The sequence below is a fragment of the Copadichromis virginalis genome, linkage group LG17 (assembly GCF_057382275.1).
Source record: "Copadichromis virginalis isolate Kocher_CV1m ecotype Utaka linkage group LG17, C_Virginalis_male_GT1.1, whole genome shotgun sequence".
Lineage (NCBI taxonomy): Eukaryota > Metazoa > Chordata > Actinopteri > Cichliformes > Cichlidae > Copadichromis > Copadichromis virginalis.
In genome coordinates, this window is record NC_140634.1 from 14,163,555 (window position 1) to 14,190,714 (window position 27,160).

Below are 27,160 nucleotides of genomic sequence, written 5' to 3' on the forward strand. Positions count from 1 at the left end.
GCCCCACATTTACAACTAATTTAGACTCAGAAGTTAAGCTAACACATCTTTAGACTGTGGGAAGAAGCTGAAGTAACTGGAGGAAAACCACACAGGGAGAACCTGGAAACTCTACACAGAAGAGTCCCAAGCTGGGACTCGAACCAGGAACCTACTTGCTGTGAGATGACAGCAAATGCAGAGAGGCAGCATTTGGTTTATTCTGCTTCCTTTATTTCTTCACAGGGTGAAGTTTTAATTTGCACTTGTGGACACAGAGACAACCCGTATTCACTGACTGTGGTTTTTCAGAAAAGCCCTGCGACAGACTGGCGACCTGTCCAGGGTTTTTCCTCCACCCCTCACCCAGTGACAACTGAGACAGAGGCAGGGGGCAGGGTACTCGTGTCTGAATCGGATAAACGATTCATCAAATGGATAGATGGTTTTCACTACAGGATGCTAAACAGTGTTTCCTGAGAACCATTTTCTTTGTGTAAAGAGGGTGTTTTTTTTGTTTTCTTTTAATGAAACACAAATTCTACTCTTAAATCACTGAACTGTACACACACAGACACACAGAGTGGCAAGCTTCACAGTGGTGACTCGATGGTCTGGTGGTAGCACTGTTGTCGTACATCAAGGCCTTTACATGCCTTCCCCATGTCTGTGTGGGTATTTCAAGCTGCATGCCTGCTGGGGCAGGCTCTCGCCCCTATTGCCTAAGTAGAAGAAAATGAATGGGTGGAATACTCAGCCTCTTTGGGATGTTCCTGTTTGTTGCTATCATGCTACTGACCTGTTACCAAATCATCTTATTAGCCGCAGCACACTCCACACAGTGTTTTACACAGCATCCTTTTGCTGACCCTCGCTCTACTTCTTTGAAACATGCTCCTGGGATCAAATTTGTAATTATATGCTTCCAATAATGCTTCATTTTCTCAGTTTCAACATTTGGTAAGTTGTCTTTGGACTGTCTGGGCCTATAACTGGAGAATTATTCCAGTCTCTTTTATGCTATACACAGCATCTCTTACATTGTGAATTCAGTATTATCTGTGAGGATTTAACAAGAAAAATTAGAATATGGTATATCCTCATCCTTTCATTCTCAATGAAAAATCCACTAACTGTGGACTTGTTTTCTTCCCATAACTGCCAGCAAGTACAGTGGAAACAGCAGAAACCACATTGCAGCTTCATTATGTGTATTCTTTATGCTTTAGCACAACCTGGCTGCAGGTTTTCTGTGTGTCAGTTATCAAATCTGTGAGCCATCAGTGTGTACAATTTGATCAAAATCTATCTTATAACAATAACATGCTCCTGTAAACAATATGGAACAAATTCTGCAGCTCCAAAGAACATTAATCTCAGCATCTCCTCATGCCTGGAAAGTGAAGGCAACACTTTGAAGATTTCAACAAAGAAACTCTAACAACCTTTCTTGAGCAGAAGAAATGCACATTTAAATTTTTATTACATAGTTTGGTAATTTGACAAATAACCAAATAGCTTTGTGGGTTTCTCCAAACTCTTTAATTAGGACAACAAAAACAAGAGAAATAAATCCTACATATTCTAACATTTTAAGACTTTTTAAATCGAGGAAGAAGACACATTAAGGAGTTATGAAAATCTAACCTGGAGTTTTCATGGACATGCAAGCAGCGATGCTCCAAACATGCAGCCAATGCATGCAGCAAATCAGATTTGGGCCACTTTGAGTGTGTAATAAGAAGGTAGACTTAATGTCCATTAAGAACAGCAGGAATGCCTGTCTGCGATGATGCACTGAGGTCCAAGGTCTCTTCCAGGTTTAATAAAAGAATGAAAAAGAAAACGATGTGTCACAGGCCACAACACCATGAGGTAAAGGTGGTGGAGGCTGCAGCTTTCAGTGTGTTTGTCTGGACTTTCTGTTTATGGTGTGTGTGTGTGTGTGTGTGTGTGTGTGTGTGTGTGTGTGTGTGTGTGTGTGTGTGTGTGGGTATACTGTAGGTAAGCTGAGCCAAAGAGACGCTGACTGTGTTGAATCTCGGCAGCAGAGCAGCTCCAGACGCCAGAGACACGCTGCACCTCTCTCTCCCTCTCTCTCTCAATTCACTCGCTTTGTTTCTCAGATGCAGCTCAGATGGACTCTGCCTTGATGTATGGGAAGAAAAGCCCACTGAGTAGTCATGGTGATATCTCTCTCTTCCTCATACACACACACAGAGAGAGAGAGCACGCCTTCATTCCTCTGCACACACCCCACAATCCCACTACGTGTGTGTGCGTGTGCGTGTTATAAGCAGAAAATACACTCTGACTCTCGGTGAAGTGACGGCTGTCACGCTGCTCCCAGTTTTCCCTGACTCAGCAAAAACAGGAAGGAGGAGGAGAGTGATGGAGAGGCTGAAAGGTGGCAGAGGATAGGGAGCGAAAAAGGAAAGATATTAAGAGAAACGCTGGGTTTGAACTGATCGGTGAGAGTTGAAAAAAAGACTGTAAATGAATTCGTTTCTGAATTGGGGAAGCGGAGAAATGATGGACTCTGACATGAGGTACACAGTATATGACAGCAGTGAGAGCACGTGTTCAGGTGGAATTTGCAGAAATGACTGTTAAGAATAACTAATGAACTGACAAGTTAGTGTATGAGCGTGCGACAAAATGCGAGCAAGAAGGTTGAATGCTCGTAATTCTATTCATGACGGAAGGTTAAAGTCCTGCGCTGCAAAGAACGGAACAAGTGAAAATAGATTTTAAGCAGTAAGACTCTTCAGAAAGAAAAACTAAGAAGCGCTCCATGTCCCTGTTCAGTCGTTTGACTCACGCACAAAAACACACAACGACTGGGTAACGATTGCTTTCAGGTGCTGTTATGAGCTACAGTGAAATGTGAAGCTATTAGATTTTTACTGTTTTAGGTGTTTGAAATCCAAAAATGACAAAGTGTCACACCTAAAGCTTGGTGTGATCTTGACAGTGCAGGGAAAAAAACTTTTAAAATTCAATAAATCATAAAGTGTGCGTCCATGCGAACAGGTACAACCGAATGTTTAAAGATGAAGCTGCAGATCCAGATGGGCGATTTTCATGCCTCCAGCATTCTACAGGTCTTTACTGTGTGGATCCCCCCCCCCCCCCCCCACACACACACACACACACACACACACACACACACACGAGAGAGAGAGAGAGAGAGAGAGAGAGAGAGAGAGAGAGAGAGAGAGAGAGAGTTATGATATGTCTTTGAAGTGAGCCGATACCCAGCGGGCCTGACGGCCGTGTCGCATCAGCACCAACGCGGGCTGGCATGTGTCTAAACCCATGGTGATTCCACCCTGAGAGGAGAAAAGACCACTTAATGCTGCTTAGTGCGCGCGCAAACGTACGCACGCGCAGACACATAAACGTACACAAACGTCGTGGACATCCCGGGTATCTGGGAAAGCTGCCCTGTGGACGCGCTCAAAACACAGTGAGTGAGAAAGAGTCGTTGGCGAGGATCAGAGACCCCGGCTTCATCCATCCGTCACCGGCTGAGCAGGAGCGCGGAGGCCCGCTGACAGGCGACCAGAGCCGGTGCAGCAGAGCGGAGGAAAGGAAGAGGGTGGCCTCTCTCAGCCAGCCACTCTCTCGCTCTCTCTCTCTCTCTCTCTCTCTCTCCCTCTCTCTCACGCACACACACAAAGAATCTGGAAGTCTGGACCCTGATGCAGGAGATAAGAGCAGCTTTCTGCGTCCACAAGGCTCTGCGTGATCGGACAAACCAGAGCAGAGCGGCGCTCCTGAAAAACACCGAAGTGCAATTATGGAACGATTCATAAAAGTTACACGACTGAAATTGTGTAAAACGTTTCCGACTTTACCCTTGAAAATATAAGTAGGTAATAATAATAATAATAATAATAATAATAATAATAATAATAATAATAATAATAGTTCCAGCACGAATATAGCGCCAACTTTGCTTTTATATTATGAGTTTTTCCTCTTTATTTATTTTTTTTATTTAAAAAATCATTTATTGTATTTATTTTTTCTTTCTTAATTTCCATTAAATTTTTTAATATTTAATTGTTCAATATTTAATTATCTAACATTTTTCTATTATAGTTTAAGCGGCTATAAATATTTCGACATTGTTATTAAATCGTTCAGCTCTTTTGCTGCTCTTTCGCTAATTAGAGACTTTGGTCACATTTAATAACCCGCAATCGAACATTATTATTTTACAAACACGGACATTGTGACCTGAGAAAAATAAAACCTTGCTAGACTTCTGACCGTTTTATAAATAATTCATAAATCTCTTTTTTTCTTATAGGACATAAAAGCTGTTGTTAGAGAATGATGGCAGCGGCAGTCACTGGCACGGATTTGGGACAGAACTTTTTATTAAACATTATGAAAACAAGATTCTCAACAACGTTCCACTTTGTATGGTTTTCACTTGTTGACAGTCAGGACACGTTCATTGAATAAATATAGAAATCATATGTACAGATATAAATTTACAGCACTGTGCAGAAGTTGTTTTGCATTTATTCCCCGCGTTCTTTAACTTCACATTTTTTGAAGCTCTTGTTGCTTTCGGTAAATATGAGAAAAATTGAGATTTACACAAAAGACAAAAAAAATCTAATTAAAATAAGAAAGATAGGTGGATAGAATCTGATGTTTGTCTACATACTGGAAATGCTTAATTTGTTAATAATTCGCAAGAATCGACTTGTATTGTATATCTCCCCTTTTTTGGTTCCCATAAAAAGATACAAAATTGGAAGAATCACATTTTTCTCAGTTTTCTCTTCAGCTTGTTGTTGTTTTGCCCTGACATCCTGATCAAACACTTCCAGTCTCTCTCCCTGCACGGTTCGCCCTCCAACAGGTAGTCTGTGCATCGGGCACTTCTGCACAATATTGCACATATATCTATGTAGCAGGAACCAGGGGTTTCTTGTTGACAGAATAATGCATGGAGTTACTCCAAGAACAGGAAGCTCTACCATCAGACTTTTCTATTAGCGCTCATTAAGACTGCAGTTTAAACCCACAGCCCCTGCAAGACGTTTGATTACAATATTAAACGTAAAAAAGGAAAGAAAAGAAACATAAAAGAAACCCTAAGTCTTTTTTAATCGTCGGGTTGGTGCATAGAATTTTAGCAGCGAATGCAGTCCATGTAATAACCGAGGGTTTCCCTCTCACAGAATTTACATCCAGGGTTGTTTTTTTTTTAAACAGATCAAAAGGTCCTATGAGTAGAAAACAAAATGTCCAGTTTGATCTCTTCTTAGTGCAGTTTAACATTACACATGTTCAGTAGAAGGAGGACGAGGATATCATAGACGATTTGCATGCTGTTACATACAAACATTTGTATTTAAGACATTTCGAAGAATCCAAGCAACAAAAAGCAAGTTGTTGTTTTAAAAAGAGAGAAAGAGGGAGAGGGTAAAATAACACAGGTTACTGCTGTTCTCTACACAGTATGTACAGGTGGAAATAAATACAGTCTAAAATCTGGCTCAGTTAATCTCTTTTTGTCATGTTTTTTTTTCTTTTTCTTTTTTAAAACAATAGAAAAATTGATTGAAAATAGCAGTTAAAGACGCATCCAGTTTTTACGCACTACAGCAGATTGTTCTCCATTTTTTTCTCTCCTTGTACCTCTCGGGGTGTAGGATGGAAGAGGGGGTCATTGGCTTTTTATTTTTCCGCATACCCAGGCCTTACTGATGGCAGAGAAAGAGGAGGAAGAGGAGATGCGAACCGTGGGCCATGCTTTCCATACACGTGGAAGATTCGGGGAGAGGTTACCATACATGTCCTGCATGCAGGGTTGCAAATGGGGATGGGGGAGTTGGGATGGGGGGATTATTAGACTTGCATTATTGAAAAGTCTCTGCATTACAGGCTTATAAACAGTCTTTCTTCGCCGGTGGTGTATTGCTTCTTCTTTTCAGTTCATTCAGACTTTTCCCCCTTTAAACAGAACACATTTGCCTCGTTTTTAAGACCAACCCCGCTGCTCTCTCTGAGTTAAGACAGTCACGTGTCATATTAGTTCAGTAAGACTCGTGATTAGCTTCTGCTGCACCGGAGGATACACAAATAAAAGTCTACAGGCTAACAGTGATCCCAAGTGCCCACCTGACAGGCTGCGGCATTCTTACAGAAGTTTCGCCTAAACATGTTTAAGACTGAAAATCGCGTCCGTGCACGGCTACTGCTTAAGTCTTGTGAGTGGAGGAAAAAAGTGTAAACAAAATAGAAAAGAAGAACAAACGTGAATGAATGTCTGCGTGAGGCGCTACAGGTCAGCAGCCCCTCTCACATGAAGAACTCGGCGTTAGCTTGTTTCCCGGACGGATCTCTCGTGTTCGCGGGTCCGCCGGCATTGTAGGTCCGGCTGGCCAGCTTCTCGTACTTCTCCTTGTATAGATCCCTCTCCTTGACCAGGCGCGCCACGTCCTGCTTCAGCTGTTCCACCTGGTTCTGCAGGGTGCACTTTTCGGTCTCCAGCATGTGCCTCTGCTGCACGCGCTTGAAGCGGCAGGACTGCGCGTAGCCGCGGTTCTTGAGCGTGCGCCTCTTCTGCTTCAGGCGGATCACCTCCTCTTTGCTGAAGCCTCGGAGCTGCCGGTTCAGCTCCCGCACTGTCATGCTGACCAACTGCTCGTCCGAGAAGCGATCTTCGAGGCGGGCGTGGTGGCCGTGGTGGTGGTGGTGGTGGTGGTGATGCGCTTGGTGATGGTGGGCCGCCGAGGCCGCGGAGAGGTCCTCGCCAACGTACTGCTGCCCGCGGAAACCCTCGTAGGTCTGGTGGTGGTGGTGGTGGTGCGCGTTGCCGATGAGGGCCTCCACCGCGTCCTCCGGCGTCAGGTTGAGCGCCTCCGGATTGATGTGGTGCTGGTAGCTGGGGATCCAGTACAGGTCCTCCAGCTGGGGCTTCCCCCCGGTGCTGTGATTGTTGTTGCCGCCGCTGTTGTTGCTGCTGCCGTTGCTGCTGACGCCGCTGGCGAGGCCCTGGTTCGGCTGCGCGCCCGGGCTCGGGGCGCAGAAGCTGGGCGAAGAAGGCACGGAGGAACAAGGGGTGCTAATCGGGGTGGAGGAGAGGGAGCCCGACGGGAGGCGGTGGCAGTAGCGGTCGGCCTCCGGCGGCTCCTTCTTGACCTCGAACTTCATCAGGTCAAAGTCGTTGACATACTCGATGGCCAGAGGGCTGTTGGGCAGCTCTGCGCTCATGGCGAGGTCGGTGGCCATGTCAGTCCATGCGACGACTCCTGCCCTCACAGCCAAACCGACGGCGGGCAGTCCTCTCGGATACAGATTGTGGAGAGGGATAAAAGGTTGTATGGTGTATAAATAGACACACGCACGCACACGCCCGGTGCGTGGGGCTACTGCAGGGCCAGCAAGCGGGTAGAAAACTTATTAAGGTTGTTTGTCCCTAAGTAACTTCTATTTATAGTGGCGTGAATATACCTCTGCATGTAAATGAACTTGTACACCTGCCAGTTCGCCTCCGCTCCCTGCTCTTGTTGACAACTTATCCCAGATCAAATGCACGCTTTAATACCAGGAGCCCCCCCGGGGTGCTTGAAACTCGAGCCCAGTGAATTTGGAACCACCAACCTGTCCTGTCCTCGCTTCACCTCTGCAGCCCACTTGCCTCCCTGTGATTTACAGTCCTCGGTTCTGCTCGATCGAGTGACAGGAACAGATCTCTTCTCCTCCGCTCTCCGGCCGTATTAGAAATATTTTCCAAGCATCCCTCCTCCGCTGTTTACAAGTTGATCGCGAGCTCCTGTAGGCTGCTGGCTCGAGTCACTGCAGCATGGCCCGGACTTAAAGTTTTTTCTCATACAGTCACATCTAGCAGTGTGGCGCTGGGAGCTGCTCGGGGTTGCGAGTAAAAATAAAAAAATAAAAAATAAAGATTTACCAAAAAGTCCCAGGAATCCACAAGCCGGTATGGCACGCGTGCGGATGGTTACAGAGCCCGTGGGATTCAGATGAAGTTGCAAACAGTTCTCTTACTTGCAGGGACAGGAGGAGGCTTGTCCCTGGTTCTTGTGGTCAGTCCATTTATGAATTTAAACAGCCTACTTACAGGCTCGGTCCCCTCGGTGCTGCCCCCCCTCCTCTCTCTCTCTCGCTGGGTCGCACTTTTGACCTTTCGTGTGGAATTTTATACAAGAGGTGATAAATTCCAGCTGTTTTGTGTCTGACGGCCCTCACAGAGCTCCTCACAGCAACAACGCAGTGTAACTGAGTCGCTGGAAGGCACTCTGCACTTATAAAGACAGCGTGGCCCCCACGACCCTCCCACACGGAGGTGCGACGGGCCAATGAGGAGGAGCTGGCAGCCGCGCATTTGCATTCTCCTATAAGGGAAGAGCCTCCCAATTGTCTAGCAGCGGCCGGCCGAGGATAGCCGAATGCAGCCGAAGGGCGGTGGGTGGGGTGGGGGGGGGACACGAAGGGGAGAACAGGTGCAGCAGATCCCCCCCTCTAGTGACCGAGCAAACGCTACTGCACGGAAGAGCGCACGGAGTAAGAGGAGAACTACCGGAGTTTCTCGGAGGGAAACATGTTTACTCAGAAAGGAGAAAGACTTGTGAGCGAAGCGGTCTGTGATGTAAAGAGGCTGCTGAGAGTCCCAGCAAGGAGAACGACCTCCACCTCTTTCATTTCTGATATCTACATCCTGCAAACATGCAGCAACTGTATGGAGGTCTGTTTCACCCCCTTATAGGCGGGGAGCTCCTGTAATGATACCCGTTTTACACTTTTTACATTTGAGCTTCATGAATGTAAGAAGGTGTGTGTGTTACTGTTTCCCCGGGATCACTATATAATCATTTATAGAATTTGACAGCCAGTACTTTTACGGAGTTCATAAATCCAGTACGAATCGATTACAATTCGTGACTATTTCACGAACTGCCTTAAGACCGGGAATATACCCGGTAAAAAAAAAAATATATATATATATATATATATATATATATATATATATATATATATATATATATATATATATATATATATATATATATATAGGCCACGTGGAACAACATAGTTCTTAAAAAAGGTAGTAAAAGAAAGGACAAGCGGAGAAATCCAGCTAAACTACGGATTAAGTAGTAGTACAAGTAATAAAAGAAATTAAAAAAAATAAAGCAAAGAGAGAATTTCAAACTGCTACTGGAATAATAATAATAATTTAAGAAAAAAAGTCCAGGTTTAAGTGTGGGAGCGCACATCAAACGCATAAAACAATGAGAAGAATGTATTAGACCCACTTTCCATTTCCAGATCCCGGACACACCACACACATCCAAATCTATCAATCACCGATCGATTTAAGGCCGCGCGCCCCTTTGCCAAAAAGGAAAATCAATCCGCGTTTCCGCAGGTCCACGAGGAGGCCGCGGAGTATCTGCGCGCGGGGTTAAGTAAGATTGGACAGGCTCTATTTTCATTCGCAATTAAGCACAAATTGCATCATCTCAGCTCATCTCCGCAGATCCACGCATAATTAAACCCTGCGCGCGTCTCCATCTGGGACGCATAAGTCTTTTTTTGTATTATTAATTCGGCGGGGGTATAACAGCAAGGCTGAGCAGGATGAGATGTCGATAAGCATCATGGGAATAGGACTTAAACGGAGCATCGCTGCACCTGACCCGCTTAGCCTCCTCAGCAGTGGCCGCATCCCAGAGGACCATCTCACCGACACTTGAGTGATACATGTGCGGGAGAAAGTGCCGATCTGCGGGAAAAACAGGTGGCAGTAAGTTTAACTTGGTCAGATGTGAAAAGCAAAACCTTGCACAGCTGCTGAGCTTAACTTCCAGTCCGAAGCGGCCATGAAATACGCGCCCCCTCTGCCTCAAATCTGCTGGCAACGATGAAAAGAAGAGTGTGAGATGAAGGGACGGAAATCATATCAAGGTATTTCAAGTTTAGGTGTGCTAAGTCATTATTAGAGGGTTTAAAAAAAATCTAATAAGCAGGAGCTGGCCCTCAAACGCCAAGCTAAGCAGTCTGCATAGAAATAGCGCATTTAAGAAGATCTGCTGTGTCCATTCATTGTCAGGGGAAGGGGAGTGTCTGCGGCCGAGGGCTTGAGACATAAATTTTTGAAGTCAGGGTTTTCATTGTGTCTTTGCATACTGGGACTTCGCTGCAAGTGCAGTTCTACCGATTTAAGCAAAATGGACATCAGCAAGGTGGTGGATCTATGAGGATCACTTTGAGCCAAGGTAGCCAAGCATCCAGACCAGCTCCGGGAGGTGGCTGAGGGTTATCTGAGGCCTTTGGGGGTTTTGTCACTAATGCCGCTGCAGAGGAATCAGATTTAATTGTGCAAGGAAAGGATATGACACACACGCACACATGCATGAGCATTAAGAGTGAAGTTGATAGGGGGCTTACTTTAGACAGCAAGTTTTGCCACATTTCCAAGGCCTGGCATGTATAGAAATCATGTTTGTTCTCCACGGCGATGAAAAGGACTCAAAGAAGCAGAACAGCAATTCAAACAACACACACATCTGTTTTGCTCTGAATTTCAGCTCAGTGCGAGACTTGACACCGTGCCATCACTGAGTCCACAGACACTCGTAGAAAGACCAAATCACACAACACAACTGTTCCCACCAGCATGCACATTCTTATGGCTGCTGTCCGAACAAGCGAGTGAACTCAGCACACTAAGAAATCCATTAGCGATGATCACAGAAACTTTGGGAAAAGAGAAACTCTAGTTTTCCTGTGGAAGAAATTCAGAAACATTCAGTTTGCTAAATGCATTGTGTGAAAAATGGAAAGACACCAAGGAAAGGAAAGCTAAATTAGGATGAGGTGCTGGATGGAGAGATGAAGGTGACAGAGTGTCAACTTCAGAGGGAGTTCAGTACCAGCAAACTGCATTTATTTAAGTAATTTGTTTTTATCAGTTTTGGCTTTTTGTTGTTAAAGTTTAATTATTATACCTAAGAAAATGTAAAATTAATTGAGAGTTAAAGGGGTAAAAGATGTTGAAATTTACTTTATATATTTATACTTTATATAGTTTTCTTATATTGAGTTATGTTTACTTTTGTCTAAACACAGTAAAATTCTGCTCTTGCTTCATTTATAATTTCTACTTTAATATTTAAAGTAAAAAAAACAAAAACAAACATTTCTCTTGTGGCAAATCCAAACACTCATTAGAGTTGTGTGGCAGAGAACAAGCATACCATATCTTGTCTGGTTTTCTTTTGTTTTGGTGAGTCGACTTCTTAAATTCTATAGTGACATTTTTTGGGTGGCGGAGACAGGTGACTGTGAAAACCTTCAGCAACAATAACTTGAAGTAATTTTTTTCTGTTTGACTTTATGAGTCTCTCACATCATTGTGTCAAACAGAATGGCAGTGCAGGAATTTTGGCCCAATCTTCCTTATAACATTGCTTCAGTTCATTGCGGTTTGGCTTTGGCTGCTGAACAGATGTCCTCACAATTGACTCTAGAGTATTTTGGTATGCAGAAGCGTTCATAGTCGATTAAATCACTGTAAGTTGCCCAAATACGGTGGCTGCAAAACAAGCCTAAATCATCAAGCCTCCTCCACCGTGTTTGCTGTATGATACGGTGCTGGTATGAAGTGTTTTTGCGGATGAGCTGTGCTATGGTTTGATTTTTGCATTTTGTTCAGGTGCAACTTTGCAATGTAAAGCTGTGCTGCCATGACCTTTTTATCCTGGCAGCTTTTCCAAACAAGAGCTCCTAGGAAGAATGGACATCCCAGCATCCCAGCAAATGATTGTAGCAAGATGTTGTCTGCATGCAATTCAATTAAGTTATCTTTATATAGCCCCAAATCACAACAACAGTTGCCTGAATGTGCTTTATTGTAAGGTAAAAACCCTACAATAATACAGAGAAAATCCCAACATTCAGATGATGCCCTATGAGCAAGTGCTTGGCAACAGTAGGAAGGAAAAACTGCCTTTTAACAGGAAGAAACCTCTAGCAGAACCATGTTAATGGCTGTGCCATGTTCATGCATGCTCAATAATCCAGGTAAAGAAATCCCAGAAAGTTGATTCTGTTCATCTGGATGCAGAATTTTGAGTGGAATGAATGTTCATCACTCTTCCAAATGATGTCTTCAGTCTAATCTGACTGCAGGTTTCCCCAAAAGAATAAGCAGTACAGATGGATGAGGATAAATGACAGTGATAAATCTCACTAACTTTGATGTAAGGAAATGGAAGCTTTGTTACAAAAGATACAAAAACATTTTTGGACTCTATACATAGCTACTCCCTTCATAAAAAATGTACAATAGTTGATTTTGGATTTGCAATAAAAAGCGAAGCTACTTTAATTTACAGGCGTGCCAGTTGCTCTCTGCTAGTCACTCCATCTGCCAGTTTGAGGTTGAAGTTTGCTACCATTAGCTAGTAATTAGAGCTCCACCCTCTTATCTAAATATGCTTAATTCTGTCTCCAAGAAAACAACCACAGGAGAGGCCAAAAAATTGTGTGATGTCACAATGATTACATGATTCCATCTTTTATACAGTTTATGGCGTTGAAACAAGCAACATCTCTGCTCATCCCACCAGAGCTAACACCAATCTAATTCATGTTATGGATATAGTAAATGGACTGATTCTTATATAGCACTTGTTTAAACCCAACAAATGACAAACAAGTACAATTACTTTTGCTTACCACTCAGTTGTCATATCAGTGTGTATGTGACATTTCACTTTTAATGGCCAGTTTGACTGGATTAGGCACACCTTTAGCGTACTGTTAGTGTACTGTTCAGGCTGCAGTGCATGTGTTACTGTAGCTCAGGATTCCATGTCTGTCTAAACACATGTATACAATTGCAATATATTTTAATATTTTGTGTATTCATATATCTGTCCATGTCTCATGATCTATCTGGCTTGTTCCTGTAATCGTACAAGAACAGCCACGCAGCTTTCCTTTTTGACAGCTCAACCTGTCGGTCCATCCAGTGATGATGTTGTTATAGTAACAGGGCATAGAAACTTAAACTAAACAGCAAAACCCCAGAAGAAAAATAAATAGGATTTTTAGAACCCTTGAGCACTTTCTCACAAGCCAGTTCTGTCAAATCTCCAACACACACTCTCACACAAACACACACCCGATGAAGGATCACAGTTGACCTTTCTTTTTGTCTCTTCGAGTCTCCATGGACAGATGATTTCTCTCCCTGTCTTCTCTCCATCTCGTGCGCTTTTACTAAAAATTGAAATATTGATCTTAATTAGAGTTTGCCGAGCTCAGCAGCTCATGTTGAGGGTTTTAGACAAGAAGCAGCAGACATCTGTCTAAGGCACTTACATCTTCAGCGTAAGAGAGCAGCGTGGGTGAGGAGGGGGGAGGAAGGGGAGGGAGGGAGGGGATGTGTGGTGAGAAGAGAAGAGTGATGGCTCCCTCTCTTCTGCTTTTTCTGAGAAACATGTTAAGCTCTCCATCTCCGCTCGCTGCTGTCAATACCACTGAGAGAGAAGTCAAGTGAAAAGTGACATGCACACACACAACTCAAATACCTATCCTAGCAAAATGTATTCATCACAGTCTGACTGGCAGTTTTGTGGCAATCTGTACATGAGCAAAAGTTTTTAACTTGGTCACATTCATCATCTGAAGGATCTCAACCCCAAGTACGTCCTTGATGAAACAAACAGTATCCTAAAGAAAGCAGTTCTCTTGTCTATTTGAATAGAAATACTTTTAACTGGGCTCAACATTCACTCTCAGTATCCATTAGTGCTGTAAATTTGAAAGTGAGGACCTTTCCAGAGTAGTAAACAACAGACTCACGTTATCGTGTGGATCAGAATAAGTGGTTCTTAAACTGATGGGCTTAGAGACACTGCAGGTGAGGTAAGTTGGATGGCAAGTAGCAAAATGCACAAAATGAAAACAACTGGAATAAAAATGTTGTATTTTAAAATTTACAGTTTCACTACCGACCACTTCAGGCTGGCATGGACACTTTGATTGATAGATGTACTGCATTAGGCCTCACCTCCGCTAATTTGAATAACTGAATTAGACCTCTCTGCTTGCAGCTTTTAATGCATTTATTGGTCCGTTGCTTGGCAAAAGTTAGCCGTTATTTCTGTTTGTGCGATACCCTCGTATAATGGATACTGCTTGGTAGCTTAAGAATGCCATCTGCACTGTAATCTGGACACAACCTTGTTAAAGTGAATTGTTAAATGTTGTCATTTTTATGCTTATTGTTTCAAACTGTGTGATCAAAGACATTCCTTTGTCTCTGACCACCTCTCCAGCCACTCTGGTGCTGGGGGAGGTTTTTATTGTAAGCACATGCTATCTGAAAGATCTGTTTCTTGTGTTGTAAGCTTCCTGCTTTTATGATCCTTTTGGTGAGCAGAACCTGATGGTCCAATTTTATTATGAAGAATTATTTGGAGGAATAAAAAACAAACAAGCAAACAACCCCCCAAACAAAAATAAAGAAATAAATCAAGAAAACCAAACTAGACCTGTTGGCTACTGCCATAGAGATTGAAAATGTGACGTCATTCAGGGGTAAAACCGCAAAGGATTCTGGGAACTCGTGGCAAGAGGTACTAGCGCACGCAGGCTTTCAATTGAAATCAGTCACACAGCGATAAAAAGAAACACAAAAAAATGGCAAGAAGCTGTTGTATTATTAACTGCAATAGCCGGTCACATGACAGCCACGGGAAGCCGACGGGTAAAGAGATCGGTTGTTATCGGATTACGTCATTGAAGAGAAATTGTTCAAGCCATGTTTCCGAAGTAATAAAGAGCCAACGGATGGCCTGGATTGCAGCCATTCAAAGACCAAATATAACGTCCCAGAACACTCCAGCTCACAGGTTAGTCTGCTCCAAGCATTTCCACAAAGGTCAGAGTTTTGTAGTAGTTAATACGTCATTTTTCATAACATAATTAGTGATATAGGTTACAAGCAAGTCTGGCGCTGAACAGAAATTGTCGCGCTATGCTCCTTTATTTATTGTGCATAAATAGTGAATTGTCCTGACACAATATTGTGTTTCGCTTCTGTTATTACCATGGTACACTGACAAAAACATATACTTTTATTCACAGGATAAAACAGTTGTTTTGTATCACTAATTGCCCAGTACGATTACAGCATACAGTATTATTGTCACTGCTACATTTCTGTAACGCGTACCAGAAATTATTTCCACTACTAATTAATTACCATTGAGCTCAAAGGTTATATTAATAAACGGTTAACGAATGTGTATTTATGAAGATGATTTGTGAGACTGGTAAACTTACCTTTGTTCGTACGATGGTCTTTCGTTCTACACGGTGCATTTCAAGGTCCTGTACCCATCCGTCGGTAAACTGTACCTGGGCTTGTTGCAGTGACCTGAAGTTACTAAACTTCATGAGTGTGTGCACTCACTCCAAGAACCGTATAATTATAAATGAGCGTGGTGAAGTTGTGCAGCACGCTAATGTCTTTTGTCCACTCTGTGTGCTCGTAAGGGTCTGACCCTTTCACTCCTTTGATTTTTTTCCTCGTGAAAGTCACGTGGTCTGTCAATCTCTATTGGTGGGAAGAGGATTTTAGCACTGTCTACTTTCTATAGTTGGTTATGCAGCATGAAGTACGAAGAGAGAATGTATACAGTGTATAGTGAACACCAAATTACACCTTGACTGGGTAAAATAGCATTGACTTAATACTGTTGTGTAATCATTAAAAAAATCATTAAAAAAACATTGTTACAGTTTTTTTTTTCAACCTATTTTTTGTACAGTTACAAATGGTTATTGTAAGGTACTGACATTATTTAATCTAAGTGATGGGTACGAAGCAAAACTAGCTTTGATACACAGAGTTTTCCAATACCTTGTTCTGCCAAACACATCTCACAATATCAGATTTTTAATACAAATGTCAGGGTTCCTGGGTCGGTGACCCAGTGTTTTTAGTTTTGTCACATTTAGGTTATGTTGCCACATCAATGTTCTCACTTCCTGCTTTTCCTGTGTCAGCTCGTCTCTTGTGTTATTAGCCAGATTATGTTCAGCTGTGTACTCACCGGTCTCTCATTATCATCCTCATCAGTCTGTGTATTTAAGTCCTCTTTTTCCACTCGTTCACTGTAGTGTCATTGATGTTAATGTCGTCTCTCCGTATGTATATTCAGTTAGTCAGCCAGCCATTCATCCAGTCTTTCAGCCAGCCAGCCAGCCAGCCAGTCAGTCCTTCGTTCCTGGCCTGTTCATCCACGATTCATAATAAACCATCTTCAGTTCTTCACTATCCACCAGTCCTGCATTTGGGTCACTTCCTCGCCTCCACACACGACACTCCTGACAACAAGAGTTACTGAGTGATTCTTTTATTTTTTATTTTTATAAAAGATATAGATCTCAAAGTCTATAGAAAATGTGAAATAATGGTATCAATAAAAAGTTGTTGTTTTTTTTACTAGTATGAACAACTGTCAACAATATGTGCTGTACTTAAATTGCACATAAAAATGATGACAGTACAGCAGAGCACCAACTGTAGAGCCATCTGTGAGTCAAGGTGGAGGGAGGAGCTTGACTCAAGCAGCAACCTGGCTGCATCCCTGTGAGTGACTTAGTTTGTTGTGGGAAGTTAGACAAGTTGCCACAGCAACAGAAACATACGGTGAGGCTATAGGAAAGTAGTGACTGAAAGAGATCCAAGCTAAACTGGAAGGTGTCCATAACCCTAACTACACATACGCATAGTTTTAATGAATTATTCATTTAGTTTCAGTATATTGTCACACCCTATTATACAATATAGCCTACTAATTTCCAAAGTTGTTGTCACATCACAAAATACACAACTCCAGCTCTCCACTGAAAAACTCAGAAATGAGCCACACTGTCACACTTAATAATGGATTGCATTTATATAGCGCTTTTCAAGACCCTCAAAGCACTTTACAATTCCACTATTCATTCATTCACTCTCACACACTGGTGGAGGCAAGCTACAGTTGTAGCCACAGCTGCCCTGGGGCAGACTGACAGAAGCGAGGCTGCCATATCATTCCATCGACCCCTCTGGCCAACACCAGTAGGCGAAGTGTCTTGCCCAAGGACACAATGACCGAGACTCGAACCGGAAACCTTCCGATTACAAGATGAACTGCCAACTCTTGAGCCACGATCGCCCCCAACCACTTAGGTGACATGCTCCCTTGCTGCCATCAACACAGCCAGAGGGGCTTAATCCGTTATTTAGTTTCTCAAATTAGCAAAGCAGTGTAAACATAGACGTGCGTCATCAAGTCCAGTGACATTCTGTCATGCAGATACTCTCCCAGGATAGATATTCAGTTAGAGGCTTGTTTCATAATAAACTCCATTGTGTTGATCATAACCGGGGAGAGCAGTGAGTACCTGCGCATAAACACTTGTTAAAAGGAAAAGCTGACTTTCAGAGGAGCTGCTGTTGAGAATAAAAAAGTTAAAAGTAACACAGTTATAATAGGATCATGTGAAAAGACACCTAGCTGTGTTTTGCCAAACACATCTCACAATATCAATATCTGATCTGAAAAAGAAGAAGTGCTCAGACATACAATAAAACACTCTTCAATGCCTCTATGTGATTCTTTTCATGTGCTGGATGGAGGCTGTTAGGGCACAAGACATGTATAAATATGTGATTGTATAGTCACGATCTAGCTGTGTATCAAAGTTGTATTAAGTGTCAAACTACTTTTTTGTTGCCATCACAACTGCAAGGTTAAATAGCACGTTTATGTTGTAAAACGCACACACACAATTTTTGGTCCCCATGAAGATGTTAATACCCGTCCACACACACACACACACACACACACACACACACACACACACACACACACACACACACACACACACAGTCAACCAGAGTGTAACAGTATGGTAGGCAGTAAAGCAAAAGTCAGCAACTCACAATATGCTTTTTTAAATATGAGATATTTCTGCATTTTGTGTTAGAGAATTTGAACTGGCTCAAGAGGTACATGGTCTTTTTTTGATTCAATTACAGTAAGACTTTAAATTAGATTGTCAGAATTATAATACTGTTGGCTCAAGAATGACATGCTTTCACATTTAGAGTCGTGGTAAGAAGTTTACGCACATTTATGATGGGCATGAATGTCATGGTAATTTGGGGCTTATAATGATTCCCTTGAACCTTTTCCATGGCCGAATGAGCTTCAATGACCTTAAAAACAAGTATTAGGTGCACAAGTTTCAACTTTTATTTTAAAAGGCTTCAAAATATACAGTGGGGCAAAAAAGTATTTAGTCAGCCACCGATTGTGCAAGTTCCCCCACCTAAAATGATGACAGAGGTCAGTAATTTGCACCAGAGGTACACTTCAACTGTGAGAGACAGAATGTGAAAAAAAAATCCATGAATCCACATGGTAGGATTTGTAAAGAATTTATTCGTAAATCAGGGTGGAAAATAAGTATTTGGTCAATAACAAAAATACAACTCAATACTTTGTAACATAACCTTTGTTGGCAATAACAGAGGTCAAACGTTTACTATAGGTCTTTACCAGGTTTGCACACACAGTAGCTGGTGTTTTGGCCCATTCCTCCATGCAGATCTTCTCGAGAGCAGTGATGTTTTGGGGCTGTCGCCGAGCAACACGGACTTTCAACTCCCGCCACAGATTTTCTATGGGGTTGAGGTCTGGAGACTGGCTAGGCCACTCCAGGACTTTCAAATGCTTCTTACGGAGCCACTCCTTTGTTGCCCGGGCGGTGGGGGACAGAAAAGCTTCTTACAGAAGACGTTACAGGTCTGTGAGAGCCAGAGATTTTCCTTGTTTGAGGTGACCAAATACTTATTTTCCACCCTAATTTACGAATAAATTCTTTACAAATCCTACCATGTGGATTCATGGATATTTTTTTTTTCACATTCTGTCTCTCACAGTTGAAGTGTACCTCTGGTGCAAATTACTGACCTCTGTCATCATTTTAAGTGGGGGAACTTGCACAATCGGTGGCTGACTAAATACTTTTTTGCCCCACTGTATGAAGTAGTACAGCGGTCCCCAACCTGTTTTGCGCCACAGACCGGTTTATGTCCAACAATATTTTCACAGACCTTTAAGGTGTCACGGATAAATACAACAAAATAAAACCAATACTGGTACCAAAAAAAAGAAGATTTATTCATACACACGGGAAAAGACCCAGGGAAATCAAGTTAGTGATAAACATTTTAGTGTTAAACAAATAACACTAAAAACCGATAAAAACCCAGAAAACCATAAATTTCACACCCGAGCCTCAACTCTCATGGCCCGGTATCAAACAACTCACGGATCGGTACCGGTCCGTGGCCCGGGGGTTGGGGACCGCTGAAGTAGTACATGTGTCACACTGACTGTTGCCATCACAATGCTTTGGTTAAATTGCAGGTTTGCCTCATAAACCACAGGATAAGGTGCCACACTTGTCACACTCACACACAAAAAAATGTGTGTATTATAGATTCAATGCAACTGAGTGTTATTACAAAAATGGAGACGGCTGGAAGGTAAGTGCTGAAGGTTGTTTCAATGTCAGAGGGAACTATTAACACTTAAACATGAAAACACACGTGGACCTCGAGTTAATAATTTTTTGCCATATTTAGTAAACCTGACTAAATAGGTTTAGTCAGGTTTAATATAATTATTATACTTATATAATTATACTTTAGAGTGTGCCTAACTGTGTGTTAGGGGGCATCCTATACTACATTAGAGTAGTGCTTGTGTTACACAATGTCAGTGTTGAGGCTTCGGACTGTAGGTGGGGTGATTTCAACATTACAGGAATATTCTGAGTATGGTCAACATGGAGATTAACTGTGTTACCTTTTTAAAGTAACTGAGATGATGGTGTACCTTTAAAAACCAAATAAATACATACATAAAATAAAAATGGCAAGAGGAACATATGTGTAACAAAACAGAGGTGCAAGATAAGATACTGGACAAGTGTAATATCTTAGCTCTATACAGTGTGTGAGAGATTGTGTGTTGTACGGAGGGTGAACTAGAAGTTTGGGCCATATTGACATGATAGCATTACACAGTTCCTGCAGATTTGTTGGCTGCACATCTACGATGCTGACATAGTCCTGAGTCTTTCATCCAGTGTTTTAACATTTGTATCCTATTCATTTATTTATTTTTAATCTTTAGTTCTGGTTCCATTTGTATTCTGGCTGCTGTTTAAATTTTAAGTATTCATTTGTATTTACTTCTTTGAGTTTAATCCATCTTCTCTACTGTTCCATTGTATTTTCTTTTATGCATCTTTGCGTTTCCTTTTTAGTTGCTTACTGTTTTATTTTGAAAGGCATGCATCTTTGGTGCTTTGTAATTAGTTTTACTTCTTGTGTATATATTGTCCAAGTCTGCCCCTGTCCTTCTTTGCGTTGTCCACATTGCTGTGTGTCTCCCTTGCTCTGCTTTCCCTGAGTTTCCAATGCATTTTCTGGATGTTTGGACTCCTTGATGTGGTGCCCGGTTATCATCTGGATTTTGGACTTTGGGATTTTCTGGAGCAAGAAGCATTAAAGCTTGTTTGAAGTGTATTCCTGTCTCAAGAGTCCTGCATTAGGGTCCATAAAGCTTTTCCTCCACACAGTGTTTCATGACAGATGTGAAGCAGTAATACTGCAACAAGATGTTCTACTTTCTTCCCCTTTCTGATGCTTCATTTGAACTTAAACAGGTCCATTCCTACAAGCCTAAATGCACTGAGTCACAGCCATGTGATTGGCTGATTAGAGATGAGGTAGAATAGGTTTATCTAACAAAGTAGTCTATAAGAGTGTGCATGTATACTTCAGTCAAGACCACTGTAGTCAAAAGATCATTTGAAATGGAAACATTATATATTTGGCAGCTCAGCGCATACATTGAATTTAAATGTAGGAAAAGGAGCAGCGTGATCCCAGCACAGAACAGAGGAGCTGTCAGTGACATCAGATATGACATCTCTGTGGAGAGCATCCTCACACAGAACATGACATCGTGGTTTGGGAACAGCTGTGTTAAGGACCAAACAGCTCTTCAGAGAGTGATCCGTACAGCAGAACGCTGCTGCAGGATTGCTCTCCCCCCGCTTCAGGACACCTACACCAGGAGATGCCGGACTAGAGCAGCGCAGATACTGAAGGACTCGTCCCATCCTGGCACAAACTGTTCCAACTTCTGCAATCCGGTAGAAGGTCCCGCATCATGGAGCTCCCCCCCCCATTACACACACACACACACGCCCTCTCACATCATCCATAACTGACTGACATAGGACCCTCTTCTAGACACTAAACCCACTGGCACAATGTACATTTCAAATTCCTTTCATTTTAAATATGTTTATATTGTCTATTCTGTAAAATAGATTGTGAAATGTACAGAATTCACCTGCTTGCTGCATACATGCTACTACTGCACGTTTACCTAATGTATATATTATATATAATCCCCCCCTCTGCTTTTGCACAAGTCGAGGAGCGTGTCAGGTTACATTTCACTGTGTGTTTTACTTGTATAACTATGCATGGGACGAATAAAGAACCTTGAACCTTGATAAGTCAGGCACTACATGAAAGGAGGAGCTGGGGTGGAGATGAGCTGCAAAGTGTCTTGCAGATGTGCAGCCACTGTAGGAGCTGAGCATGACTTTATTTACTGTGTATGGATGCTCAGCCTCTTTGAGAAAGTGTCTTTTCTGCTTTATGTGTTAAAGCTGTAGTGGCTAGGAGCCAAACACAGGCGCACACAATGTGGCGAAGGTGTGCTTATGTTTCTCATCTCCAGAATTTAAACCGTTTTTGTTGCCACCACCTGCCAAGCTCCCACAAACCCTCTAGGGTCATTTCACAACACCACAACTCCAAATCAATTCAGTTTTATTTCTGTCTTGTCAATTCACAACAACAGTCATCCCAAAGTGCTTTAGATTGTAAGATAAAGATCCAGATTCAGATTAAAAAAATAACCAAAAAAAAAACAACTGACAACACACATTCAGAGTTAATACTTTATTTCTTTACAAAACTGGCATTGTAAACATCTAACTGATATGCAAAACATGTTCATAGACAAAAAGCATAAAACTTTCAGGCCCTGAGTGAACTCATTCAAGATGGATACATGTGCCAGGACAAGCCTGAGCTCAGAACTCACATAACACTAAACCTGATAAAATCCTTTCGTGTCCAGTCCCACTGGTTTCTGTGATCTTACAGACGAGGCTTGATCTGCAGTTTTTTCTCTGTGGAAGAAAAAAAAACACCCTGAAGATTAGGAGGAAAAAAAAGAGTATTTGCAAAAATTAAATGACAAAGAGGTCCAGTTAGAAAATGACAAATTGTGTGTTTGCTCATGTGCAACTGACTCTGTTGAATCCTGCTCAAACATTGAGTGATGACATCTCAGTTGATGAGCAAATGAGGAAGAAGATAGAAACAGTACAACAGCGATGAATGAAGGTAGGTGGGAATGTGTGTGTGTGTGTGTGTGTGTAGCCTGGCAGTGATACATTGCATCTGAGCTAATTTATGCAAAGTGAAGAGGAACTTGTTTGGCTCAGTTCCACCTTTAATGAGGCTCTGGGCGGTGCAGTGTGTTAGTGAGAGACCAGTGTGTCATTAGTATTACTTAAGAGCACAAACCAACTGGACAGAGGGGGTGGACGGATGAGCCAGTGATGGTCTGTGTGTGTGTGTTTTCCTGGCACCCACAGGACAAAGCTCTAGTCTAAAATGTTCTTCATAGCGCAAAACAAAACAACACCTTTGATTTCTAGTTTCCAGGTGTTTCTGAGTCGCTTCAATCTACAATTCTACATGTTTCTTACAGTGTGAGGGAACTCTGCAAGGAGAAACTTCCAGCTGATAACACTTCTTTCCATACTCACCGAAGTCCTTCGAAAATCATGTCTTGACAGCCATCTTAAAACATCTTACACCACCATTTTCATTCACCTAAACTAACTTTATTGTAACTAATCACCGAGAAATATAAACCGCTTGTATATGAAGGCAGTAATCAAAAAGTTTTCAAAAGTCCCTTTAAAAACAAAACCTTTACATAACTTATAATCTTCAGTTCAAAGTCAACTGCCTGAGAACTTTGTCGTTGTGACTTTACTTATTTTGAGATCTTAAAATTGCAGCCGTGCTGAAACCTGTCAGTGTCTACTGCAAGATTATTATTAAAAAATATTTGGACTGGGACTGTGTATTACTGGATACGGTGAGAGGTCAAGATGACCCAGGTCAGTCAAAGGTGCTGCTTGATTCCAAGTAAGATGAGGCTGGGGCCTTTCTGTGTGGCAACTGTATGTTATTTGAGGGGCTCAAATCTGGGGTGAAATTAGAACTGCCAGGTAACCTAAGATGCATGTCCGTGGACTGTGGGAGAAAGAGTACACAGACATGTTAGTGTACTCTGACTTTGTTAGTCCAAGGTATACACCCTGCATCTTGCACTATGACAACCCCCTCCCCTCTGTAATCCTATATTATTTAAAAAAAATGGATGGATGGTTATGAGAAACAGACTCTCTCAGGTGAAAAACACCAGCTTTATGAATATGCAGCAGGAATAGGAACAAGCTGCTGTGAAAGTTACTGACATAAGTTGACATGTCATTAGAATCCCAAAAAGCAGGATTCTTCTCCTTTTATTGGCCCTTTAGTCAATGAAATGATGAACAGCTAATCAAAACTGGCAGCAAGAGCAGTCTGAGATGGCGTACCTGTGCCAAGGCTGAAAATGGTCTCCACATTATGCAGGAACTGGGTTGCTTGATTATATTTGATAAAAGGAGTATGCAGTACCTTTCTTAGGCTTTCTTGAATGACTTACTGATGGAAACATCATTTTGTCATCATACATTCAAAAAGTAAGAGTTAAAAAAATCAAGACATACATTTCTAAACATACTGGACTAAGTAAAGTCTTCATGTGGCACACAGACTTTACATATTTTTTCCACAGTGTGCTTAGCTAACTTTTTAGCAGTTTTCTCGCACCGTGAAAGTGACAAAAAAGTTTTTCATGCCTTCAGTGAGAATAGCTGAGTTAGAATTGCAGTGAGTGATATTAAGATTATATACAGTAGAAAAATGGTGGTTTTCTACTGTTTAGTAGAAAACTGCCTTATTGATATTAAGAGTCGTGACTGGTTCTGTATGACTTGAACTACTCTTTAGCATAATGACTTTATCAAGGAGAAAATGTCATTTTTAAATGGATACTTAGAGCAAGGAGACTATCCAACTGTCCAATTCTAATTTCAGTCATTTTTGCCGTCACTCTTAATTATCCATTGCCTTTTACTTGTTTAAATCATCAGACAAAATTAGTGAAATCATAACACAAACTGTGTGAAAAGATAGATTTGTGGAATGTGTGGTCAAACAGGTTGAACACAGATGTTAGATGCAAACAAATGCTGCACTGGAAGTGACAACCAGTTGGTGAGTATGTGTATGTTTAGCAGGCAGGGGCAGGTGGATGGGTGAAGCCTGGTGAAAGCAAGGGAGGGGGATGGGATGGCCTCTGTCCTAATCCACTATCTTTCAAGTCTGTCAACAGAGAGCTCAGCTGTGCCATCCAGCCATAAACTGAAATATTATTACCTCTGTCCTCTGAGCATTATTACTCCTCCACTGAGCGTCACCAGACACACTCTAAAGCTCACCTCCTGATCATTATTATCTGTCTACAGCTCAGACAGACCACCACTCCCCAGTCCCACGAATTAAGCAATGATGTATTCATGACAAAAAAGAACCTCCTACAAAGCATCTGTGGACAATACACCTCTGTGTCAGCACTTTTACACCAAATGAATCGCAGTTAGTCCTCTTAAGGAATATTCTATGACAGCTTACCTTTTGCCATGACTGCTAATTTAAACATTCTACCACATTTGGAGATATGAAGTAACAATGACTCTCAGAATCTATGGTTGTAAAAAAATCTACCAGATTATCTACAAGTGGAAAAACGTTGATCCCCACAACATTGAATGAAACATTATTGTGTGCACATCACTGTAGCAGAACATGACTGGACAACTATTAATAAAAGACAATTCAGGACACCAGTGTGTAGAAGCTTTGAGTTCAGATAGTTCATAAAGATGGGATCAGAAGTATTTGGACGATGGCACATTTTGCAGTTTTGCCTCTGTACACCACCTTGCTTTTCAAACGATATGTGATTGAACTTTGTTTGCCTGCGGGACTCCAGAAGCAACTAATAGGTACTGGTAGGATAAGGGGGCCGCTGCTCTGGAAGTACCTTAAGCAAAAACTTCAATGGAACAAGGCTTTCGATTGACCTCAAAGTGATTCTGGCAAACTGTCAGACGAGTCAGGAGTGAAAAGCAGCACTTGGGATGCTGCTGACTTCAACTGAAGGTATATGAGATTCGCCCTCAATTCCCTAAGACTCTGGATGTTGTGAGGCTGTCTTGTATGACATGTCTCTGCAATGTTGCATACAAATCTAGGGAGGTGCCTCTAGATTAGCAGATTTGAATGATGGCTTCCCTGTTCAACAGGACAGTCCATCCTTTAGTTGAACCTCAGATTTAGGAGGAACAATAAGGGGTTTTTGGACATTGGACAAGCTCTTTATCCTTTTGAGGAGACTTTGCACAGTCTACATATATCTTACTGACTTGGACATCGCAGTATCCGGTGGAGGCACTTCGGCAGTATGGTGTATCTGGCTTGCTATAAAGCACCATTTGGCCCCTGTACAGCCGCAGTGAGGCGGACTCCTTGCCAGTGGGTTTTGGACTCCATTAAGGCTGCCCCTTTTCATTGAATCTGTTCAGAATTTTTAACTGGCAGAATATCTAGGAATAGCAGGGCTCTAGAGTGCGACCAATTTGATCGCAAATTCAACCAAATTTTTCAATGGTGCGACTAACAAAAATTCTAGGTTGCACCGGTGCAACCAACAGCTGTTCGAGTCTCCGTGTGGTCAACAACATACACACATTATGCCTCTATCGTGGTCTAAACCAATCAGAGATAGTCAGCGGCGGGACCTCTCTGATTGGCCGTGGTCCAGATATTTCTGTAGTCCTTTGTGTGTACGTTCAAAAGTGCAGGTGGATAGAGGGAGGTGAGTAGCTTGAATAAAGCGATATCAATTCATTAAATCCTGAATCGACTTTTATTAATGTATTTTGCCAGAAACGCTCACAAAACTATTTCAACAACCACCAAACAGCAAATGAGAACAGGTAAGCAGATTCTGCACAAAGACGTAAACACAGAGCGCGGACCCGACGCATCAGAATCAGCTTTCTCTTTCTCGGTTTTCTCACCCGATGGCACGTACGTATACACACCCTTGGGGCTGGAAGCCGACAGCTCACTGATTCTGATGTGTCGGCGTGTCCGCGCTTTGCGTTTACATCTTTTTTGCGCTAGATTCTGAGCTGCAGGTTTTGTCTCTCTCCAACCAAAATTCACTGAACCAGCAGCAAAAGAAGATCCGAACTGTGCTTCACATTTGATAAATGTCGTCATTAATTCCCTCTGACTTCTGCTGTTTTGCTTCCACCATGAAGCAAAACAGCATTATTCATTCGCTTATTACACACCAGTCTACCGTTGTTTACAGCGCTGTCGGCCGCCGTCTATATATATATTTTTAGAACTCAAATAACCTCGTGCAAGAGAGCCTAATTTCTGCTGTTCAATACTGAAGAAATGTATACTTTTTAAAATTATGTAAAATTGCAGAATATTTTTAAGGTTATCTGCTATAAAAAGCCAGGCCAGGAAAATCTGATTCATGTTTTTCTGTTTTATCCTCAGTTACTTTGACACAAAGGCATCTGCTGTGATGCTCACACCTCTGATGAAGTCTCACAGTGTCAGTACTGATAGATGATCAGAAATAGGGCTGGGCCATATTATACCGTTCACGGTAATACCGGTATAATGTTAGGCAACGATAGGAAAATGAAATATCGCGATAGAATGGGAGTAAAACGCGCATGCGCAGTGCCTTTGTTTTCATACGCACATGGCCGATTGTTGAGTGAAACAGATGAACCAGAATTGGTTTGT

General features: G+C 42.1%; 2 protein-coding genes across 3 annotated transcripts in view; both read right to left on the reverse strand.

The window, feature by feature from the left end:
* Positions 1 to 4,344: 4,344 nt before the first annotated feature.
* Positions 4,345 to 8,229, reverse strand: mafaa (MAF bZIP transcription factor Aa). Its single transcript, XM_085437010.1, has one exon. It carries the CDS (start codon positions 7,237 to 7,239, stop codon positions 6,307 to 6,309), a length of 933 nt encoding a protein of 310 aa, XP_085293136.1. The 5' UTR covers positions 7,240 to 8,229; the 3' UTR covers positions 4,345 to 6,306.
* A 13,852-nt stretch (positions 8,230 to 22,081) lies between these two features.
* Positions 22,082 to 27,160, reverse strand: part of zc3h3 (zinc finger CCCH-type containing 3) — an 81,841-nt gene continuing 76,762 nt past the window's right edge. For both annotated transcript variants that reach the window (XM_085437598.1, XM_085437597.1), the window contains exon 12: positions 22,082 to 22,329. In XM_085437598.1, coding sequence (XP_085293724.1) covers positions 22,298 to 22,329 — 32 coding nt within the window. In that variant the 3' untranslated portion in view covers positions 22,082 to 22,297. The remainder of the gene's footprint in view (positions 22,330 to 27,160) is intronic.